The sequence below is a fragment of the Strix aluco genome, chromosome Z, assembly GCF_031877795.1.
Source record: "Strix aluco isolate bStrAlu1 chromosome Z, bStrAlu1.hap1, whole genome shotgun sequence".
NCBI lineage: Eukaryota > Metazoa > Chordata > Aves > Strigiformes > Strigidae > Strix > Strix aluco.
In genome coordinates, this window is record NC_133971.1 from 13,851,237 (window position 1) to 13,868,706 (window position 17,470).

General features: G+C 42.1%; 1 protein-coding gene across 4 annotated transcripts in view; it reads left to right on the forward strand.

The window, feature by feature from the left end:
• Positions 1 to 8,924, forward strand: part of MAST4 (microtubule associated serine/threonine kinase family member 4) — a 243,741-nt gene extending 234,817 nt beyond the window's left edge. For all 4 annotated transcript variants that reach the window (XM_074811703.1, XM_074811706.1, XM_074811704.1 and 1 more), the window contains 3 exons: positions 791 to 927; positions 1,605 to 1,786; positions 2,627 to 8,924. In XM_074811703.1, the coding sequence (XP_074667804.1) occupies positions 791 to 927; positions 1,605 to 1,786; positions 2,627 to 6,495 (4,188 nt within the window). In that variant the 3' untranslated portion in view covers positions 6,496 to 8,924. The remainder of the gene's footprint in view (positions 1 to 790; positions 928 to 1,604; positions 1,787 to 2,626) is intronic.
• The last annotated feature ends 8,546 nt before the right edge of the window (positions 8,925 to 17,470 follow it).

The window sequence follows — 17,470 nt, forward strand, 5'->3', positions numbered from 1 at the left end:
AAGAGAAAAATTCTGTAATTTTAGGCAGTTGGGTGTGCAGTTGTTTTCTGTGTCAGATACAGAAAAAGAGAAACATGACAACCCTGCACACTACTTACAAGAGTAAACTCAAAATGAGAGATTGTTTTTTATCCAGATGTGCTGTATCATAAATTAATTTGGCCTATTGGATTTCCTTTGAAAAGAAGCTCACTGTAGTGGTATACAGTGCTGGACAGGAGATGTGGATTTTTAAAACATAACACAGATATTTCCAGTTGGTTTTATTTATTGAGTCATCTGTTCATGCAAACAGTCCTAAAAAGCTTAACTTAATTATATTTGTTAACTCTTTTAATCCATAAAAGGATTGTTTGGGATTGATAAGATTAAGTTTTTCTCCTCCATTTCATCATTGTAACAGTCGGTATCCTGAGACATGAACGGCCACTGAATGGACCGCTGTGCAGTGACAGCTGTTATTTGTGGGAAAATAGGATGTTTCTGTAGAAGCTTCCATCTTGAAAATTGCAGTCTTGGTCAATCCTTGGTCTCCTCATGTCTAACTACAATTATTAGAATTTCTCCTTGTCCTGAAGCTGGAATGGAGGAAGTTTAGGAAATTTGGCAGAATTGGAGAATTTTCCGGTCATCGTTTATGTGACATAAATTAGCCTGGCCACATCTGCATAGGACTCCCTACACTGTCAGCTCTTACTCTGATGTTGGAATTCTGTCTTGTTGCATTCACGTTTGTGGCAAAGTCTTCTTGTATTGCTCACACTTAAAGGTTCCTTCTCCATTTTGACAGAGTGGTAACAAAGTCTCAGTAACGACAACTCCTTTTGAAAACACTTCCATCAAGACAGGACCTGCCAGACGAAACACCTGCAGGAGCCGAATGGTGAGACGCAGTAAGAAAACAAAGAAGAAAGAGAGTTTGGAGAGGTGAGTAATCCTTTTGTTTCATGGTGAATGTTTCCTTGTGTGTGTGTATACATAACAACTAATTTAAAATACAAAGTTAATACGGTTCTTTCTCTTTTCTTCTACATCTTTTTACCCTCTATGAAACCCTATGGTTGTAACATGTCCTTCCAATCCCATTTTGCCTAGACTAGATCTGTTAAAATAACTCCTAAAAATTTTGCATGGCACACCCATAGATATGGGGAAGAAGGTGAATAACAGGTTTTATCTTAATTTGGTTTAAGTATATCTTTTTGTTATTGTTTAATTAAACTTTCTAATGCTAAGTTTATGGGCATTTTTAGTTTGATGATAAGTTTGTGTATTTTGTAAATATATTACTAGTACTTTATAGATATTCCTTCAGTTTTGGTGGGCACTTAAATTAAGAAAATTCAGATTTATACTAATAAGGAGCTAACCATTCTTCTGAAATACAGTGAGTAAATTTTAGTACAAATAGATTTAGTTACAATATCTATCTCACCTAATAGCAAATCAGGGTATTTTCTAAACTTCATGCTCTGCAGTGTGATTTTCTTTTCTGAGGGTAATGGGAGAGGGAAGCAATGCCAACTTGCAAGAGTTTTGCCTTTGGTAATAGTATCTTCTGTAAATCTTAACTTCTGATTAATGCTATGCTCTTCTCACACTAGGAGAAGATCTCTCTTTAAAAAGCTGGCCAAGCAACCCTCTCCTCTTCTTCACACCAGCAGAAGTTTCTCCTGCCTGAACCGATCACTTTCATCAGGGGAGAGCTTGCCTGGGTCTCCAACCCACAGCTTATCTCCTAGATCACCTACCCCAAGCTACCGTTCTACTCCTGATTTTCCATCTGGTGAGTGTGAAGGAGTGGAGGACAGAGGAGAAGGACTTTGAAGTGTATTCTACTTGTGAGCCCTGGAGATATGTTACACTCTGATAAGAGTAGTCAGCTCTGACAAGCATAATCATTGAACAGCTGGTTTCTGTCTGGAAAAGGGAAGAAGATTCCTGATGCAAAATCAAAGGTGCTTTCGTGATACAGAAGCACCTAAAAGGGAACTGTCTGCTAGGTTTGTCCCAGATCTTAAATACAAGTTCAGTGGCTCTAAGTTGAGTAATAAACAATCCAAGTTTGGAGTAAAAGGTAGAATCTTGCCTAGGAGAGGCTGATTGATAAAAGAATGAAATTGAGGAAAAAGTTGCTACATAATGGAACTAGCCTGAGCACTCATGAATGCAGATTTGTGGCTGAATAGATTGATTGGGTGCTGAAATACGCATCTTTCTGGTTCCTAAAAGCCTACCCCTCTTTCCTGTTTTACTTCTGTTGTGATTTTAGTGTGTACTAAAAGTGACTGCTTTTGTACCATCCCTTGGCAAAGATAAATTATTTGGAAAGCCTTGATCTTTGCTTTGAAGTGGCAGAAAGCGCTAGCTATTCTATGTAAATAGAAGTAAGCGATAACTTAAAGGTGATGAAGGAACAGAGGGAAAGGAAAAAATAGCAACATAATTGGAATGATAAGGAGTTTACAGCCCGGTCACTCAAAACCTTCCAAATTTTGGAACATTGTAACAGCAGATGGCACATAGGCCTTTTGAACAGGTGAAAGTTCTGTGTCTCCCTGAGCATTTAGACAAGATTTAAAAAATCTTGGTAATCTTATGTTTTGATTGTTTGTTCTTTTTGTAGGTACTAACTCTTCACAGAGTAGCTCCCCTAGTTCCAGTGCTCCCAATTCTCCAGCTGGTTCAGGACACATAAGACCCAGTACTCTTCATGGCTTAGGTCCAAAGCTTGGTGGGCAAAGGTACAGATCAGGAAGACGCAAATCAGCTGGCAGCATTCCTCTCTCTCCTCTTGCACGGACACCTTCTCCAACACCCCAGCCAACATCCCCTCAGCGATCTCCATCACCATTGCTAGGACATTCAATTGGAAATACAAAAATAGCTCAATCTTTTCCTAGCAAAATGCACTCCCCTCCAACTATTGTGAGGCATATTGTAAGGCCAAAGAGTGCAGAGCCACCAAGATCTCCACTCTTAAAGAGAGTCCAATCTGAAGAGAAACTTGCACCCTCTTATGGCAGTGATAAGAAACACTTATGTTCACGAAAACACAGTCTGGAAGTGACTCAGGAAGAAGTGAATAGAGAATTGTCCCAAAGGGAAGTAACTCTTCAGAGCTTGGAGGAGAATGTATGTGATGTGCCTTCACTTACACGAGTCAGGCCTGCAGAGCAGGGCTGCTTGAAACGACCAATCTCCCGAAAATTAGGTAGGCAAGAATCTATCGACGAGCTAGACAGAGAGAAGCTGAAGGCCAAGATAGTTATGAAAAAGCAAGATTTTGCTGAAAAAGCTATTGCTGCTATACATGAACCTAGCAGTGAACCAGAAAATCCCAATACCTTAAGATTGGAAGAAAGAGACAAAAAAGCATTTCAGAAGGTATTAGAAAGATCAAATCAGTTTGAAACAAAAATTGTTGCTTTGGAGACCCAGTCAGCTGGTGGCATACTCAAAGACACCTTCCAAAAGAATGCAAACCTGAGATCAAATGATGGTGTTGCTTTAGATGCACAGATGTGTCATGGGCCTCCGCCTAATGAACTTAGTCATATTTCTTATGACTTCAAAAGAATATCCCCTCCATGTACACTGCAAGATGTGCTACCTCAGTCCTCTGACAGGATGCTAAATGGAAAGGGAGAAAACACAGATAAAAATGTACCAACAAAAGAATTTGTCAAATTTGAAAGATTAGATGGTAAACTTGCAAATATTGATTATCTTAGAAAGAAAATGTCCATTGAAGAAAAAGATGAGAGTGTCTGTCCAGTGCTAAAACCCAAATTGACATCAAATGTTCATGAATGCCTTCAACTTAATACAGGCAGACCAATAAACATACAGCAGGACTCCACTGCAGATGGTAGAGCATTTATCAGCAGTGCACATGCTGCTCAGATTAACTTGGTTTCTTTTGTTCCTCTCAAGACCTTGAATGGCCGAGCAGACATGAGTGTGGAAAAATCAGCCCTTATTTCCACTGAGGCTCCTGTCAGAAAAAGTCCATCAGAATATAAACTTGATGGGAGATCTGTTTCCTGTTTGAAGCCAATAGAAGGCACACTAGACATTGCCTTACTTTCTGGGCCACAGGCTTCAAAGACTGAACTGCCTTTGTGCGTGCTGCCAGAAGGACAGAGCACCAGCAGTGATGGGGGATCTCCTAAACCCCCAGCATCAGAAGGGAGTGGTGGGAAGATGGAACTGATCTGTCATAAAGAGCAGATGTTAAGCTATTCAAAATCTGGCAAAGTCAACATATCAGAGCCTCAGGTTGTGCAAACAAGCAAGAGTTCTCCAAATCCACCAGTCATCTCTGTGGCTGCAGAAGTAGTGACAGAGAAAAAGGTTTCTAGTCTAGCTAATAAAGGCAGTATTTCTGTTATTGAAGCTGGTCAAAAGAAAGACACCTCCCCTTCAAAACAGAAGGACAATTCAACAGAGGCGAAGTCTTGTATTACTCAGAGTCACAGTGTTAAAACTACTCAAACATGCTCCAAACTTTCTGCTGTCCGAAGCACTCCTGAAAAAGCTGTAGGAAAAGAGAAGCAAATACAAAAGGAGTTGCCTGTTAAACAGACAGTAACCCAGAGAAGTTGTGAGCCTATCCCTGCAAAGGTGGAGGTGATCAGAGAGTCATCTCTGAAGGTATCCATCTCAGATGTCCTGATAACAAGCTACTCCAAAAGCAATGAAAAAAATTGTGCTGATTTTGCCATTCCACCTCAGATGCAAGGAAAAATGCAGACAGCTGGCCCCAAGACACAACCTAAGGATGGCAGAGACTCACTGAAACAGCTAGGCAAAGATGACAGCAGTGTTGCTAGTAACTTTGTGGACATAACCAAGCAGAAAGATCTCAGTGACTCTAAGAAAGTTACCACAGAGTCAAAGAGTGAAGGTCTTCCATCCAAACGGCCCATACAACCCTCAATAGACTGTGTTCTTAAAAATGAGAAGTCTGTACCCATTTCCTCTGTACAGAAGGACAATGCCAAAGATTTAGTGAAGAAAGATCAGAAACAGCTCACTGACACAAGACTTCAAATTACTGAGAGAGAGCAGTCCATCCAGGTTCCTCAGCAGCAACTTAAAGCTTCAGGCTCCCCTGCTGTGAGAGACACTGTAAGCAGAAACTGTGCTGTAGATGTTCACGTAAGTGTTCAAGAACACGTGAAGCCTGCTGCCACATATGCGGAAAGCAGTAGTAATAAACACAAGCCAGCCTCTGATACAAGTTCCTCTAAGTCTAAGTACTTGGATAAACAGACATTGTCACAAAAACCATGCACCCCGACCATAAAAGAAAAAGAAACTATTATTCAGGTGTCTACCAGCTCCTGGAAAGATGGGAAACATGCCAGTAAAAATGTGCTAGATCCCCTTTATTCTGTTGCAGGCTCCTTGAGAAAAATGAGCAATGAACATGTGCAGGCCGAAAGGCCTGTGAGTTTGGAGCATGGCTCAGTAGCCACCCTCCAAATGAGCAGCATCACTCCTGACACCAAACCCAAATCCTCTGCTGTCAGCCCTGTACCAGCAGGCCTGGAGAGAGAAAAGCAGGAGCAGAGACAAGAACTAGCAGGCTTGGGGGAATCTGCTGATCAAAAGCAACTTGACCTCGGTGAAAAACACACCATGTCTCCAAAGTTTTCCACTGTGAAAGACTGTGTCCTGCTGAGCAAACAGGTAGACAGAAGTCCTAGTAATGAGATGATGTCTACAGACAAAAGACCCGAAGGAAAAATATGCACTGATGCACTTTATGTTCAGCTTGACAGTGGGAAAGTAGAGCCTACCCTTTGCCTTGCAAACTCCAATGCCAGAGGGAAAGGAGCAGAAAAAGCAACCACAAGTAGCAAAACCTCTCAAGATTTAAAAGGGAAAGGACAAGTTAATCATAAACAGCCAGAGGATGCAAACAAGCAGATTGCAATAAAACATTTGTCACCTGCCAGCGGGCAGAATTCTTGTCGTGTGGCTGCAACACCAGGAAAGCCGCTGACTTGTTCAGCGAATTTCTCTGAATGTAGACAAGAACTATCTGTTTTGTCTTCAGTGAAGAGTGATGCGTCTTCAGCAAAGGTTAAAGCACGCTCACCTGAGCTTCCTGCAACCTGCAAGGAACTAAATAAGAAAAGCACCTCTTCTGCAGGGAGTGGTAAGGCAGAAATGACTAAAAGTGTTTCACTGATGGCCTTGCACAGTGCTGCTGTTGTAGTGGAAGCCCACCACCCTGATTCAAACCTTGGGGGGAAACCTGGAAATCAAGAAAAGTCTTTTTTTGTTAACACTGTGGATGTAAAGGGAAAAGATGCCATTCAGGCTCAGCAGTCTGCTTCAAGAAAACAGAATGTAGGTAAAGATTTATCCAGGTCAGCAACCACACCTGACTGCCCTAACGCACTTTCTGACGACAAAGACTCAGCTCGGCAGCGGCGAGGAAAGGAAGCTTCACGGAGCAGTCCTCACAAAAAATCCTGTTAACAGTAACACCTGGCAGGTGTGAATTCAAGACTAGCTGAAACATTATCAATATATTGGACTGCCTTTAAACCAGCACTGTGTAGTGTCTTTGTGTGGCAAAGCTTTCATGTCACTGAAGAAAGAAGACAAGGGGATATATAAAGAGATGACTTTTTTTCAAAATGCCTTCACAATTGTAACCGGTAAAACTGTTACCATATAGTATTTGTACAAAAATACCTTTACAGCTGAGAGCTGTTGAATAAAAGGTGTTTTTTTCTGTAAATACTTAGCAATGTGTGTTTGGAGTTTGAATGTAGCATATATACTTTGCTGCTGATTGCAACTTTTTTGTTAAAAAAATACCTTTTTTAAGATAGTTGCTTTGCCACTTATTTGCCATACTCAAATATGAAACTGAATTATTAAAACTCAGACCTGGCGTGGACATGCATAAGCATTGGTCTGACTAGAAAATAAAAGCAGGCCACGTTTCTATTTATTAAAAATCCTAGCTAAAGGTTAAAAAAATACTAGTACAGAATAAATATGGTGACTTATTGTGAGTTTTTACATGTATTTTTAATAATCCAATTTTGATAGAACTGTGCCTGGCTGACTGCTTCACCAGATCTGACAAAAGACCTAATTGCATCTCCCAACTGCACAAAGCCTGTCTCTCAGAGTAGGTGTCATTAAAGCTATGGGAGGACCACTTGGTTATCAGGGCATCCCAGCAAGAGTCATGTTCTCTGGTGAAATGGTGGTTCTTGTCTTGTCTATTGGGAGTGTGTTCTGTGACCTTCACCCCAGACAAGGCTGAAACTCCAAAGCACACACCGTGTGCTTAGTTTTTGCTGCAACCCTCTCTTGAATTCCTTGAGCTTTTTTAAATTCAGGCCCTTACAGTATGAGGCACAAGTATAAGCACATACTTGCAGTACTAGTATGTTCATCCCTGGTTTTAATACATTTAGAGAATACATATTATGAAGGCATATAGGACAATTAGCTTCATACAGCTGTAGCTTTTTTCTATTTTATGACAAGAAAGGTAAAAAGGAAAAAAAGCAGTTTCAGTATCATATCTTCAGAAAAGTTCAGGACATCTGATACATTTTAATACATAGCTGGGGCCTTATGTTGTAGATCTAACTTGCTGGATTTGGCAAGTGATTCTGGGTTACACATTCATTTCTAAATGCATTGAGTAGCTCCATACATTTCATAACATAATCTTTTTATTTGTATGCAAAAAAAGTAAATACTGTAATTAAAAAAGAAGCATTTTGTAACAAAGGAACCTGTTGGAGCTATTTGGTGCTAGAATGTGACTGTCTTTACTTTTGCTAAGCCTTATTTACATTTTATATACTGTGGAACATGTAGACTTTGATCATTTTAGTGTGGAGGTATTTAGTTTGTTTCTAGGGATGAAAGGTAGAATTTGAAACGTACAGAAACACCACAAAATATCCTTAAAATGCGTGTTTTTGAATGATGGGGATCAACAGAATGGTGTTTCTGCTTATTTCTGTTACATGTACCCAGAGTAGAGCTAGGCCCCTACCTGTTTCGTCAGAGCTTACGGGTTGTTTTAGTGTTTTAAAAGCTAGAAAATTGTTCATAAAAGCACAGTGTAATCCTGACCTGGAGGTTTGTATGACAGCTGACAGTGTGCAGAATTAATTTCCCTTCAGTAAAAACTTTTACTATGCTGATTAGTTGAGCAAACCTGTCATGGAAGGATAATATCACACAAGTCCTTCTGATTTTACATGTGGCACTAGAACATTCATACTGCCTTTGCATTCACAGAGGAGCTAGTGAGCAATGGATAATTTTTTTGATCAGTTTTAAAGATAAAATGGTCTCAACATTTACAGTTCATCTGTGCTTTGGCAGTTACTACAAATGAATGCTAATGCACTTCAAAGTAACATTTCTATCTGGGAGGTATTTCCTAGTTTACAGTCTTCTGCATTTTTTCAGCTATCCTCTTGTTTCCTTTAAAGCACATCTAGCTATTTGTTTACAGTATACCTTTATGTATATTTTGTATAGTTCATTATCACTTCTGACAAGTAAGTTCTTTGCATTTTGGAAGTGTTACAGTGCTTAAGCTTGTGTTTTTGTAGTACCTGTTTGTTGGTGTTTACCTTATCAGTGAGCTGTTAAGAGATCCTCCTGCCTGTGTTCTACTTGGTCAGTTTTATGTGATCTGATGTGTTTTAGATCTGATGTGTTCTTTTGTAGACTTTCTGCTGTAGATTCCTCGGCTTACAGAAAAAAAAAAAAAAAGGAAAAAAAAATTGTTAGGGTCTGTGCAATAAAGTGCAGTCTTATTTTCTCTAAAAAACTCCTTATGGATGTCATAATTGTTGTATGTTGAACACGGTTATTTATACTTATGCAGTTGCATAACGTTGAAATAAAAATTCAGCATGAAACACTGTTCTGTTAGCATTTTTCCTTTAACTGCTTTCACTCCTGTACCTTAAGGCACATCTCTGCTCTGCTCAGGTGGGCAGGTTTGGGTTTTTTTTTCCCTGGGGCGAACTCAATGCACCTGTTAAGGCACATGCTGGCTGAGAAGTTTGCATGAGGAAATGCAGTTTAGTCTGGAGACAGAGGAGGTTCTGCGTGGCTGAGTATCAGGCAGTGACTGGAACCGCTGCTCTACTGTTGGGTAGGCGGGCACAGAGCGATGGTGGATGGCATATCCTGACTGGTAGCTAGCAACAGCAGTAGGCTGTAACATGACATTTAAATCTTTCCTCCAAAACATGTATCATCATTCGTTACAATAGGTCAGTATGTTTTTGAGTATCTTCTCAAAATACCCAGTCTTCATTGGTGTTTTTTTTTATTCACGCTAAATTTCCAGCCTTAACAAATTCCTGGAGCATGTGTAAGTGCAATGTTTTCTTCAGTTTTGAAATCTCTACTCCTTGAGTGTTGTCAAATCTCCCTTTATTCTTTTTTTCTCATAATAAAAGATAAAATAGATGCAGTGATCCAGGCAGTGGAGATGTAGCAGAGCAGCTTAGTATTCAGTGGCCTCTCTGAAGAAAAATCCTTCTGACAGGAGAAGCAACAGGGCAGGAATATTGCTCCCCTGATTTTCACCTTTCCACTTCTGGCAGAGGAGCAGCGTCTATTAAAATACACGCGTCTTTACTGTTCCATTGCTGGTAGTCTGCTGGTAGCTGTGCAGAGCTGCACAGCAGGGGGATTATTTTTGTACACAATTTACTATTGCATTCTTTTCTCTGTTTTTCCTCTGTACAAAACCCAAGTGCAGCAGCTTTGCTCTCTGAAACCAATAGGTGAGAGGAAGCTGCAGGTCACCCCCAACCTTTTCAACTTGCTTCAACCCAGCAGAAGGCAGATAGTCTGCAAAACCAGTGCACTGGCAGGGCTTGTGATAAGTTGGGGAGGGGAGAGCAGGATCCAGCAGCTCAGGGAAAGGAAGGGACTAGAGTTGAGGATTGACTCTGGATCTAACAGCTTTGCCTGCTATGCCATCTCTGGCTGTGGACAGCAGCGGTCAGCTCTGCCTGGGGAGGCATAGAAACCTGTGTGGTCAGAGTGAGTCCTCCATGGTGTTCAGGGCCAGAGGAAAGGGTTGGTGTAAGAGGTTTACATTGGGGAAGAAGTCAGGAGAGAAAGGTTACCGTTACTGTATCTGGCATGGCCTGTCACCCTCACTTCTACTGAGACTGTGCCTCACCTGGGATGGGAATGGTTTTATGGTCATAAAGGGAAATGTGAGTTCCCTTCTTCAGCATTGAACTCGCAGTTTGCTATGCTCCCTTAAACCCCATATTTTCCTCTTATGTAGTCTGCAAGACTTAGTAGGGATGTCAACCTTGGATTTGAATGGTAGCTCAGATGGCAGCTCAGAAAGAATAAATCACTGACCAGGAAGATAGTAGAGGATATATGGATCATGTCCCCATTCATGGCTTGTGTTAGCAACAGTTTTTTATTCCACTGACTATACGGTATAGTATTTGATTAGCACTGACCAACTCAATCTCCCAGACATCTGCCAAGAATGGATTTGAATGAACTGAGGGTAGGAAGCAATGCTAGAGGATGTGATTCAAGCTGCAAAGGGTTGGGAGCATCAAGAAGAGTGGAGAAGGCTGCAGAGTAAGAAGACAGTAACAAAGTAGGTAAATTCTAGCACACAGCAAGCCCTTCAACGTGCATGTGTGAATTAGGGGCAATAGGATGAGAGATTAGATTAGAGAAGGATGTCATGTGCTGCTGGGCAAGAAGAATTTCCATTGTTATTGCCAGACAAGGAGGTATGGTATGAGTGAGTAGATGGGAGGGGATCTCATCTGCTCCTTTTCCAGGTACAGACAAGACTAGTGAATGACAGTTCTTAAAAGATGCATCATTGACATCAGGATATTTTTTGTTAAATCAACAGATTTAGAAATTAGCATCTTCAACCATCCTATTCAGAGTAAAATCCTCTTTCAAAAATTGACTTGCATCTTAGTGATAGTATCTTTTTTAAGCACAGTTGGGAAGGGAAGGAACTTGGCTCTGAGTTTTGGTTTGTCCAGTTGAAACAAAGATAAGTGCTCACCAGTCTCTGAAATGTGACTTGTTAACTAAGATCTACTCAAGTTTCTTCCCAGTGTAAATACTGGTGACAAATTTATTTTGCAGTTTTGTGTTGAACCATGACTTCAGTGACAGCTGTAGCCCAGGAGCCAGGATAGTGGTGAGTGCAATCCTGTTAGGCAGCATTCACTTCAGGTGATTCCCTCGTTCTCTTTGTGCGCCAGTTCCCCAGCTGTATTTGAAAAAATAAGAGATAAAAGGCCTGACTGGGAACCAAGGACTGCATCAGATCAGAGCTTGACCGGGTAAACAAATTCTATAAAGAAAAATAAACCTACTGTCTTTTTCTATTTATAGCCTTGCTAAGTAATCCCAGAAGACTAAATATTTGGATTTCAAAAAGTTTTAATATATAATCTGGACATTTTAATGTATTGTAGCCATATATAAATTTTCCTTCAGAAGAGACAGTCCCTGTATTTAGGATTTGTGTATCCTGAAACATACAGTGTATGCTGTTCAGCAGTGACACAGCAGTGTCCTATGAATGGCATTTTGCAGGCAAATAAGAAAGCAGAGAGGACACTGCAAAGTAAAGAGAAAAATGACAATAGACGAAGATACAGTCATCAAAAACAAGTTGTGTAGAGGGACAGGGATTGATCACAGGAAAGTCTATACTTAATACCCTGTGTGCAAATATATATCACACAGGAGCACATTCACCATTTTGCCTTTTCAGCCATCTTTGTGTTTTAACCAACTGAAGTCTACACATGGGTCTATGCCATAACACAGTAGCATTTCAGAAACTGGTGGTGTTTAAATCCTGTCTTCCTCTCCAAAGAGACATTTCACAAAGCAACAGCCCAACATGCAGTTTTCTCTTCAAGTCACCGATACTTGTGGATCTGCCGCAGTTACTACCTGGTACTTGCAACAATTTTGTTTGTGCCTGTCCTAAGCTATGAACTACATCATGCCCCCTTTTAACTTCGCTGTTAGTCTGTCCCTTTCCTGAGCCCACAAATTTAAGAGAGAAACAATGGAAAAAGCAGGTGTCTCTCAGACGGTGCACACACTGACATCCATGCTGGATTGTTAGATAATACAATTATCGGAGGCTGCTCATTTAACCAGTCAGATTTGCAGAGGGAGGGGAAAATTCACCTTGAACCCTAGGCTGACTTCAGGAGCATCCCTGCCTTGCTTCCATGGACAAGCTGGGGAGTCCTTGCCTCAGGTAGCATGTCTTGCTCGGTGACATTTCTCTCCCTTAGACCACCTTTGGTGTGACAGAGGAAAATTTCGAGGAAATGCCTTTGGGGTAGGAGCTGAAGTTGAATGTGGAGTCCCACATGGAGAGTGCTGAGAGCTGCTGCTAACAGGATTGAACTCACCACTATCCTGGCTCCTGGGCTACAGTTGTCACTGAGGTCATGGTTCAACACAAAACTGCAAAATAGAATTTGTTACCAGTATTTACACTGGGAAGAAACTTGAGCAGATCTTAGTTAATGAGTCACATTTCAGAGACTGGTGAGCACTTATCTTTGTTTCAACTGGACAAACCAAAACTCAGAGCCAAGTTCCTTCCTTCCCCAACTGTGCTTAAAAAAGATACTATCACTAAGATGCAAGTCAATTTTTGAAAGAGGATTTTACTCTCCCTTAGACCAGCTGGGCTGTTGGAGCACAGCACCTGCTGATGGGGTCAGGAGGAGCTTTCTGTGCAGACCGTGTCAGTGGCCACAGAAACAGGGAATACAGATCAGCAATATGGAGAGTTGTGAGGAGAGGCGTTGTCTTGGTACCCCAAATCTGGGAATATTTATAGGCAACTGGAGAAGAAACATCAAACATTTCTCCCTGTGTGCCCTTGGGCAGCACATGGCTGCAAAGGCAGGAGGAGGAGAAGCTGTGGGGTAAGGCTTATGTGGCGTGAAGGCATCTGAAAGCTGCAAGAATCCACATTATGTTAGTTTGATCTGCTACCAGATAGTAAAAGGGGCTTTTCAAAAAGAGAGTATTTCTTACTTGAGAAGACCAAGAAGGGATTTCTGTCAGCAATATCTTCAGAAATGAGCAAAAACTTTTTAGTCCTGCAGGGATCTTTGAAATCTTAGCTAGTCAGCATATTACAGAGGAAAATGTCAAGGAAATGCCTTTGGGGTAGGAGCTGAAGTTGAATGTGGAGTCCCACATGGAGAGTGCTGAGAGCAAGCTCGCCTTCCATGTCTTGGTGAGCAACTGCAGCTCCTGGTTTACCTTGCTGAGGCAGGGTAAGGATCCAGGTGGTGTGTGCTCAGCCATAGAGGCAGAAGGGTCATACCCTCGGAGGAGGTTGTGTCTATATGTAGAGTTAGGCTGTTATTAAAGCACTAGTGCTATATATCACGCTATGGTAACACAGGGCAGATGAGTATGCACAGCAAGCTCCCATCAGACCCTGGGTCAAATATGTGTACTCTGTCTTGCCACTGAGTTTATTCACATGTGATGACGGAAAAAGGGATTTGGTTGTTTAGTAAAAGTAAATAATAAGAAATCTGTCTTTTTTCCTGCCTAGCTGTTGCATATCCCATTGGAGCAAAGAGACTCTGACTTCACTCCAGGGACACACGCCAGAAGCAAAGTGAAGTAGCTGTTAGCACCAGGAGCACCTGTGGGATGAGGCTGCTGCTCCCCACTGCATCACACCTTTTGCAGTTTCTAGTTTTTTCTCCTGAACTGCTGCTGGAGGAAACAGTCCACTCCAGGCTGGCACAGGAAAGTGTCATAGCTGTTGGTAGTGTTTTCTTGTCCTGTGCAAGCAAGTGTAGTGCCAAGCACCCAGAGTCTTGACCAAATCTACCAGTTTTATGGTTAAAGCTGAAATTGTTGCTAGTCCTGCTTGCTATGGAGTCTAGTAAATAGTACAGGAGCAGGGCCTGCCTTGGGGCAAGAGATGGACAGATGTTCAGTGGCCAGGAACTTTCTAAGGATCAAAATATTTTAAAGAAATTGGAGAGATGATAGAGACTGTTTCTGTCAGTCCTGCAGGAGTAGGTCTTACGTGACTACAAATGTTGTGCCTGTTCTTCACAGAAAGATTTTTTTTCTTTTTAGCACATCAGGGTACGCTACTGCCAGCTCTTAAACAACACTGTTTTTCAAGGGCATTTGAAAGAGGGTGGGGCTTTAGTTGGTTTGGAGGGTTTTTTTGTTGGAAGTAGTGGTGGTTTGGTTTTCTTTTTTGAAGAGAACAAGGTTTGCCTTCTAGCCCTGGAATCTTCCCTTTACAGGTGCATTAGCCATAGTAGCTGAGAGACCAGGGCTAACATTGAGCTGAACTGGCATTTCTCTATAAGAGAAGTTACTCATATTCAAGGCTCAGGTCATAGTTTGTTTTTCCAGTTCTCAAATAAAAATTTTTCATTATTTTTCTAAAAGTTATAATACAAATGAGAAGGGTTATTTCTTAACAAAAGTTAAGAAAATACAGGTCACACAAAACCAGTAAGTTGTCTTTTATCTTAACACAATTATTACAGATCTTTTCCATATCTCCACCATAAACTTACATTTGCTGGTAATTTTGCTTCAAATAGTGAGCACCCCAAATGATGATGGCACCACAGCATAAAATAGCTGGGACAACTGCCATGATTCCTGCCATGTTGATCCCACAGGAAAGCGAGATGGTGGCCAGCTGAGACCCGGCTAGTGATTTGGGTTCAGAGCATCTTGTTACCTCAGGGTCTTCAATTTTATCCAGATTCTGCTTTTACCAGGTGATTAAACCAGTACTGGAGCAGGTGTAGTCCAGAGGGTTGTAACTTAAATTGATTATGCAGTGGCCAGCTAGCGATGCTAGCTTGTTACATGGTACAATATGGATCCTGTTGTGGGCAAAATTTAGATAGATGCTCTTGAGGTTTGAAAATGCATCTGTGCTGAATACTGTAAGTTTGTTGTTGCTCAGATCAACATACTGTAACTTCTTGAGGCTGTGAAATGCTTGATTGCCTAAGGTTTTCCAGGCCTTGAAAGAGGTGTTGAATTAATGTGGGAAGAGGAAAGATTCAGCACTTGCAAGAGATGCAAATTTTGGAAAGGACCCTGGGATCTGTTGATAGGAAGAGGAGTGAAAGCTAGGTCCAGCTGCTCTAGGTTAGCACCGTCCTTAATGAGCAGGTCTTGCCGATCTGTGGCTCAGAAGAGGCAAGCAGGCAGTGACAGCACTCAGCAGCCTTGCTGGAGGAGGAAGAACAGCAGTTTTTCTTGCAGACCAGAAGCTGAATATGGTGAACACTTTCTTCCTTTCCTTTAAGCACAAATCCTGTAACCAGAGGGTGCCAGTGTGCATGGTGGGAATGCCATGGCCCCACGCAGCTGCACCAGGGGCAGAGAGATGCTGTCAGCAGCATGGCAGAACTGGGAGGAAGTGGAAGGGGATTGGTACAACAAAATGCCCTGCATGAGTGGGGAGTGGGGAGTGCAGCTCCTCCGCTGTCCCACTCCCCCTGGCATGCTGAGGCCTGGCTGGAGCTCAGCGCTGGATGAAGGCACGGAGGATGGCACTGGTAGGGAGGGACAAGCCAGTGCTGCCCAGGGCTGAGTCCCCCATGCGTGGGTGCTTGGCACAACCTGGGCCGCCTGCAGCACGGGGACTTGGGTCCAGCCTAGAAGCACTGAAATAATACAGTGTCAGTAACTATAGAAATGGCAAAATATAGACTTAGAAAAGCTGATTCAATACTGATAAGCAAAGAATCACCCGTGGAGCTGACCGGTGCAGTGTGTGGTTTAGACAGATAAAAAATATTTAGCTGTCACTATAAATGAGAACAGTGCCTATGTTTTACCATTCAAATAAAACAGTAAGTGAGCTCTCTCCATACACTTCAGGGCATGGAGTGGCTCTCACAGGGAGTTGAGGAGCAACCGTCCCCTGGGGGATCCCACTGTGCAACTCTGAGTGCTCAGGGATTTGTATGTTTAACTCAGTGAGGAATTTGCTATTGGCCCCAAATGTGTGCTGTGTAGGGTTGGGTTTCCACGGTGCTTCTGTCCTGAATCAAAATCGTTGCCTTGTTTTTCCTTGTCTCTCACTTAGAAAAGTCTTATGAGTCAGCCTTTTCTCCTGCCCCTGGAAAAACCCTGGTGCTTTCTTGCTATTCTCATGTGGTATTGCACATCAACCAAGTGGCAAATAGACACCCCATCATCCCACCACTGTGTACAAATTCCTGTATGGGGAGGGCAGCACAAGAGGCAAAATCCTGGTATCTGTACTCTGTCTAGCTCTGATATCTGCTAAACACCCCAGTGAAACTTTATTGTCCTTCAAGCTCTCTGACAGATGAAGCGCGGTGATGGTTTGATAGTCTCCTGAAGTCCCCAGCAGCGGTAGGAGAGAATGTGAGGCTGCACAGATGCATGGGTGTGAGGAGGAGGAGGAGGAGGGACAGTGACTGATGTCCCTGAGCACATCTCAAGACTTATTTCTCTGATAAAGGCCTTCAGATTCCCCTGAGAGAAACCCCTCCGAAACCCAAAACAGTCATATGTCTCCACCAGAGACTGTACACAGTTCCTGTATGTCAAGAGGGACTGCCGACTGTCACTTACCTCTGTGCACATTGTCTCTGTGGTGATGGATGCTTCACAGGTAATGCAGACGAGCGCTATGAAAATCGGAATGGAGAAATCACAGGCCATCGCAGAGAGAGGCAGGTTGCTAAAATGGATTATCTTGTGCTATCTTCCCTTAATGAAAGCAAGACTGAGCAGCAAAGGTCAGACAAACTGGATGAGTCGGCTAGAAAGTGGGTGGTAAGGAAAAGAAATACTTCCAGGCTCAGTATGAGCAAACCAGTTTCAGAGTGAAAGAGGAACATCCTTGCTTTAAATATAGTCGAATTACTGTGCACTAATACTTTCCTGAGGCAGAACAGATTTTTAAAAAATGAAACTGAGGGAAATTGGTCTTTATACTCTTGTAGAGTGAAATGTCTCCATACAGGGTAGTTCAGTGTGAAACAGGAGGTAGAACAAGAAAAGGGCAGATGACACTGCAGCGTCCCACCAAATGGGAATTTAATGCAATGGGAATTTTGAGTTGAACATTTCCTGTACAATCTTTGATACACCACTTAGGAAAGTCACAAGAACTTGTAAAATAACTGCAAAAAAGATCATGATGCTGAAATGTGCTTCTCTCAGTAGAAACAGTAAAGCTGAAAAGCAATAGTTCAATCTGAAAATGAACTCTTTTCCTCTTTTATGTAGATTACAGGTAACGATCAGTTTTCTGGAGGGCACAATATTTCTAACCATCTCTAAGATGGGGATGTGTGTGGCAGCTGCAGGCAGGAGGGGATCCCCTGCCAGCAGGACAGTGGTGTCTTGTCCTTGCTGCCCAGGATGG